The sequence below is a fragment of the Bos mutus genome, chromosome 2 (assembly GCF_027580195.1).
Source record: "Bos mutus isolate GX-2022 chromosome 2, NWIPB_WYAK_1.1, whole genome shotgun sequence".
NCBI classification, from domain to species: domain Eukaryota; kingdom Metazoa; phylum Chordata; class Mammalia; order Artiodactyla; family Bovidae; genus Bos; species Bos mutus.
In genome coordinates, this window is record NC_091618.1 from 11381606 (window position 1) to 11387605 (window position 6000).

Genomic DNA, 6000 nt, shown 5'->3' on the forward strand with positions numbered 1-6000 from the left:
TCTAGGTTGGTCATAACTTTCCTTCCAAGGAGTAAGCGTCTTTTAATTTCATGGCTGCAGTCACCATCTGCAGTGATTTTGGAGCCCAAAAAGATAAAGTCTGACACTGTTTACACTGTTTGCCCATCTATTTCCCATGAAGTGATGGGACCAGATCATTTATCATTAAGGCTGTGTAATGGCTCACATCATCATAGATTTGGGCAGTCATGGGCCCTTCAAGCAGGGTCATCTGATTCATTTCTGTTTCTAGCCAAATTGTGGGATTTTGTTGTTGTGTTTTGCTTTGATTTTCTTTTTTGGCTGTGCTCTGTGGTTTGCGGGATCTTAGTTCCCTGACCAGGGATCAAACTTGATCAGGGATCAAACTCATGTCCCCTGCAGTGGAAGTGTGAAGTCCTAACTACTGAACTGCTGGGGAATTCCCCCTAGTTTTTTTTTTTTTTTTTTTAATGTTTAAAATATCTAGCAATATTAAAAACCTGTCAATCATTTACAGTTTTATTATGTTTATCATTTACAGTTTTATTATTATTTACATTTACAGTTTTATTATTGGTGCCAAATTCATTTTACTTTTCAAGATGTGAATGCTTAATTATCTTTACAATTTCTGAGAAGATGGATATTTATTTGTAAATATGTAAGCTTATTTGTGTACACATCAAAATTGTATTTGGAAGTAGAAGAGCAGTTTAATCAGCTTGCTGAATTAGATCAATGTGATATTTTCTTGATGTTGATTAGGAGATTAAGGCAGCTAATGCCATTTGTTGTTTGCATCAAATTTCCATAATTTAAAGCAGTGATCCCCAACCTTTTTGGCACCAGTGATCAGTTTTGTGGAAAACAATTTTTCCATAGTGTGGGTGTGGGGGGTGGTTTCGGTTTTGCCCGTACCCTGGCCCCTGCCCTACCACAGCTGCTCACCTCCTGCTGTATAGTATGGTTCCTGACAGACTGTGGGGTGGGGTGGGGTGGTGTTTTAGGACCCCTGATTTAAAGTAAACCTTCTGCCACACAGGTTTACATTAGGACACAGGTGGTATTTGCCCTCTTGGTATAATTGTGTGGTTAAATTCAGGAATAGTTTTGTTGGAGGCAAAGTTGAACACAGGTGTTTGTGGATTTAGTATCACATTATATAAAGAGAAACAAACTTTGTTTATAATAAGTGCAGTTTCACAGTGCTGTTTTGAATTTCTTTTCACTAAATATTTTAAATGTTGTAATTTGCCAAGCCACTGGGCACATGGAGATTTTAGTTCCTCAACCAGGGATTGAACCCGTGCCCCTTGCAGTGGAAGCATGGAGCCCTAACCTTTGGATCACCAGGGAATTTCCTATAAATGTATTTCTTAGGGGAAAACAGATTTGGCAGAGTCTAGGTTTTCTAATTTAGCTTTGGAGCATATAAGTTTATTTGTATTCTTGGGGCCACATTATATTAAAATAAGAAATAGTAGGCAGAATTATTCCCGTTTTTTTTTTTTTTTTTGTCTACCAGTCCATTTTCTTTTTTGATGCATTACAAAGAAATTGTCATTATCAGTACAGTTCACCCCTAAACATTTCAGCATACATGTCATTATTAGAGCACAGTATTTGTTTTATGTACTTTCTGAGTTTAACTTACATGAAATGCACAAGTGTATATTTGTGGAATGCTGACAAACGTACCTATTTAACTCAAATTCCTATGAAGATATAGAATGAGGACTTCCTGGTCACCAGGAAGGTGACCCAATGTAAGAGGTGCAGGTTCGATCCCTGGTGGGGAGCCAAGATCCCACCTACCTCTCACTAAAAATCCAAAACGTAACACAGAAGCAGCAAGTTCAATAAGGACTTTAAAAATTATCTACATCAAAAATAATAATTAAAAAAAGATCCAAAAAAATCATCCTAGAAGTTTCCCTCATGCCCCTTCTTAGTCAGTCCCACCCCTGCTTCACCAAAGACAACTACTTTTCTAATTTTGTCCCCACAGATTTGTTTTCCGTTATAAAACTTCACATAATTAGAGTCATACATTATGTGTTCATTCTTTTTGTTTAAGGCTTCTTTCATTCAGCATGTCTTTGAGAACTACTTTTCTTTTAGATCTTCAGTACTTATATTCAGAGCTAGGAGGGTACTCCCAGATCCATAAAAAAGCAGATCTATATGTGCTGAAATTGAACAGTCTGCAGGACGTATTAAGTGAGGGGGGAGAAAGCAAAGTGAAGGGAGTGTTATATGCTACTTGTGAAAAGCAAAAAACAAACAATATCAGCTTTTATCTGCTTAACATAACTCAGAAAGGACAGGAGGAACTGGTAATAGAAATTGCCTCTAGGGATTTTTCCCAGTTTTTTGAGATATAATTGACATACAGCATTGTTAAATGTGGACTACAGCATAGTTATTTGATAAATGTGTATATTGAGAAATGCTTACCACAATAAGTTTAATTAACATCCATTACCATTTTTTTTCCTTGTGATAACCAGAATTTTATTTAAAAGTCAGTTGTAGCCTCTTATCCACTGCCAAACTTGTAAGTAGGTTTGTGAGTGAGCTTAACTGAAGACCTTTGCTTTGCTTTCTAGGAGCTTTTGGTTGAGTTGGGACTAATTTTCTATGAAACAAAACAATTTAATTTTCAATTGTGGTTGCAGATTTAGAAGGACCTTGAAAACTGCAGTGGTTAAGGAAGTCTCGAGGAAGGAGTTTTGAACTGTACCCTAAAGGTCAGAAGGCTAGGTATTCCAAGCATTCTTGGCTTAAAATTATAAGAATGAGATTTAATTAAGAAACATGAAAAAAGTCCATATTTCCTGAAAGGAAAGATAGATTTTCATTAGCAATAGTAGAGAGGTTAGATAAATAGTATTCATCCAAATTAAGAAAGACTGAACTAGGTAGATAAGTTTAAGATTGATAGGAGAAAAATTCTGTAAAGCATTTATACTTCAATTAAAAAAAAGAAAAAAAATGATTGATAGAACCTACTGTTACAGCATAGGATACATTCAGTATTTTGTAATAACCCATGATGAAAAAGAATATATGTAACTGAATCACTTTACTATATGCTTGAAACTAGCACAACATTGTAAATCAGCTGTGTTTCAATTAAAAAAAAAGACTGATACGAGAATCAATGTGCTGTTGAAAGTTTCATTTTGGTCAGTGCCAGAGGTTTTTTTAGTTGGAATTTTCCTATTATAAATAATATATCCATCATCAAAACTTTGGGACAGTTATATAGAAAGTGTGTGGGGGGTCAATATTGCAGCTCAGAAACATCAGAATTTTTGAGGTCCCTTATTTATGTTGGATTTAATTTCTTATTCTTTTTTTCTTTTTCCTTTTTCAAATTGTTGAATTGAGTTTGAATTCCAGAAATAGCATGTGGGTGAATTTTTTTGTTAATTTTATTGTTTGAAATTTCCAAATGACTTATTTTGAAAATAATATCCCACATCTTTGTATGTTGGTGAGTTTATCTCTGAATTCCAGATACGTCCAATAGGACATCACAAAAAGATAACTGCTCCTTCTGGATAGTTTACTGTTTTTTATATCCATGAAGTAATTTAGTGGTAGGGTAGTCAGTTCACCACAAAGCCTCACTTCACTTTGTTGACTTTTGCATAAATATTCCTACATGTTGTAGACAAAGAACCACATAGCCATGGGTTTGAAATCTTGGTTCTTGGGAAACCTTGGTCAAGTAACTATTTTGAGTTTTAGTTTTTTATCACTAAAGTGGGAATAGTTCAGTTGTTGCAGGTTGGTTATGAAGATCATTATGTACGGTTCCTAGAATGTGGTAGCCCATAAGTGGTAGTTGGCTTTTTTTAATTGTTTTTTAAATAGGAATATTTAACTTCAGAACTATAGTTACCATAAGGTGAATAGGAGCAAATGACTACTTACGTAGCTTGATGAATCGAGTCTTAAGTTCAGGTATGTGCACTTGCTCCTAACCACTTAATGCTTTTGCTTTTGTTTTTTGCTTTTAAAAGGCATGTGGATTTAGTTGTATGTTTTAAAATTCCTTTGTGAGGTAGTGTGTGAAATGGAATGATGTTTAGGGTAAATTTATGAAAAGCTGATAAAAGAATGATTCTTAGTAAGAAAGGAGCATTTAGATTTATTTCAGGGAGAACATAAGTATTGCATTCAGTTTTCAAAATCCATTTCTGAGTGGATTTTAAACTCTCCCTTGGGGAAAAGGATGATTTTCTTGCCTGCTATGGAGCAAGAGCTTTCTGTATGTCAGCTCATTAATTCTCCCATGGCCTAGATACATATCCTCACTATACCAAAAACAAGAAGGAAATTGACGCCTGTGAATATGTTTAATGCTTTGGGACTAATAGAAGATGACTCCGGTATTGTTCAGGGCTTACGCAAGACAAATAATTTCATATTAATTAGGGTTCATGAGTGTTAGTACTTCCGTTTAAAATATTAGAAGTAGAGTTTCCCTGGTGGCTCAGTGGTAAAGAACTCACCTGTCAATGCAGGAGACACAGGTTTGATCCCTGATCTGGAAAGATCCCATATGCTGTGGAGCAGCTAAGCCCGTTGGCCACAACTATTGAGCCTGTGCTCTAGAGCCCAGGAGCTGCACCTACTGAAGCCCACACCCCAAGCCCATGCTCTGCAAACAAGAGAAACTGCTGAAGTGAGAAGCCCTCGCACCGCAACTGGACAGTAGCCATGGCAGCAGCAAAGACCCAGCACAGCCAAAAATAAATTTTTAAAATTAAAATATTAGAAGTAAAAATTCTTTACCTGTGGGGAATCTTCTGTTTAGCTCAAATAATTAATTTTTTGTAGTGTTATTCTATGAAGTTTTAATTCTTGTTCAGATAAGTTTTAACTAACCATTTCAATTTTTTTTTTTAACTTCTATAGGAACGTCAAGGTCGTGGGAAATAAGAGGCAGTTCTGCACAGACTGCAGCAACGGTTGCATCTGCATATCCTAAGAGGAAAAAAAATGACCTTCAAGAGAATTAGGACTTTTTTCTTAATTTCATTGACTTCAGAGACGATTGCAGACTTGCAGTTTAAGTATTGGAATTTCACAAATGACATAGGACTTAACTGGAAAATGAAAAAAAAAAGAAAAAGGAAAAACTAAACAAAAAATCCCTCTAGGTAGTTTAGGTGAAAAATGTCCCTTTTATTTTGGCTTTGGTTGTGATTTCAGAGCATAATGCTTTGTTTTTTTGTCTTTTTACTATGTTTTTCGGATTTTAAAGTCCGTAAGTACATACAGTTTTCTCTAATTTTTAAACCCTTTCCTCCCCCCGTTTTGACATTTGCACTTGGAGAACACTTGAGTTTTGAAGGTTTTGGGCATCCACCCCAGAAAGTGGGAATTTGGTTTTTTCCTTCCGAACTGGAAGAACATTTTTATGAAGAATTTCTGTCTTGGAGAATTTAACAGTGTTACCCAAGGTTGTGTCTTTAAGGGTGGTTCATTTTCTCTGACCCTTTGTTTCTCAAAGTAAAGTACTAGGAGTCCTAAGAAATGTTCTGTTCTTGTACATTATACTGATTAAGTCAGGATTAATTTGATTTCAAAGCTAAGAACAGTGGTAAAAACTTGTTTACAGAAATGCATTTTGGAAGAGAAAAATATTGTAAAAACGTGTAGTGAATGTTTCTTCAGTTTCTTGTTCAGCCAATGAGGAAAGGGCATTGCCTTTCTTTTTACCATTAATCACTTCTCAATAAACGTGAGATCCTGTTGAGCATCACTTCTAGTACCATTTATTAGTATTATTTGATTTGCTATGTTTTGTGAAAGCTTTGGAGTACAAGGAGTTTCACGAGGTGAGACAGCAACCATTTTTAGAAAGTTCACTGAGATGGAATAGTTCAGGAATTGCTTTGTACCCAGGGTTGGATAACCATGACCACTGCAAAGCAAGGTGGGCCAATATTCATAATGCTTTATTTCTGGATACTTCCTGAGAAGGTAGTGCCACTGCTATGC

General features: G+C 35.6%; 1 protein-coding gene across 1 annotated transcript in view; it reads left to right on the top strand.

The window, feature by feature from the left end:
- The window catches only part of YTHDF2 (YTH N6-methyladenosine RNA binding protein F2), a 30284-nt gene extending 24523 nt beyond the window's left edge, over positions 1-5761 (top strand). Inside the window, exon 5 of the mRNA XM_070384218.1 lies at positions 4912-5761. Within this exon, the coding sequence (XP_070240319.1) occupies positions 4912-4935 (24 nt within the window). The 3' untranslated portion in view covers positions 4936-5761. The remainder of the gene's footprint in view (positions 1-4911) is intronic.
- The last annotated feature ends 239 nt before the right edge of the window (positions 5762-6000 follow it).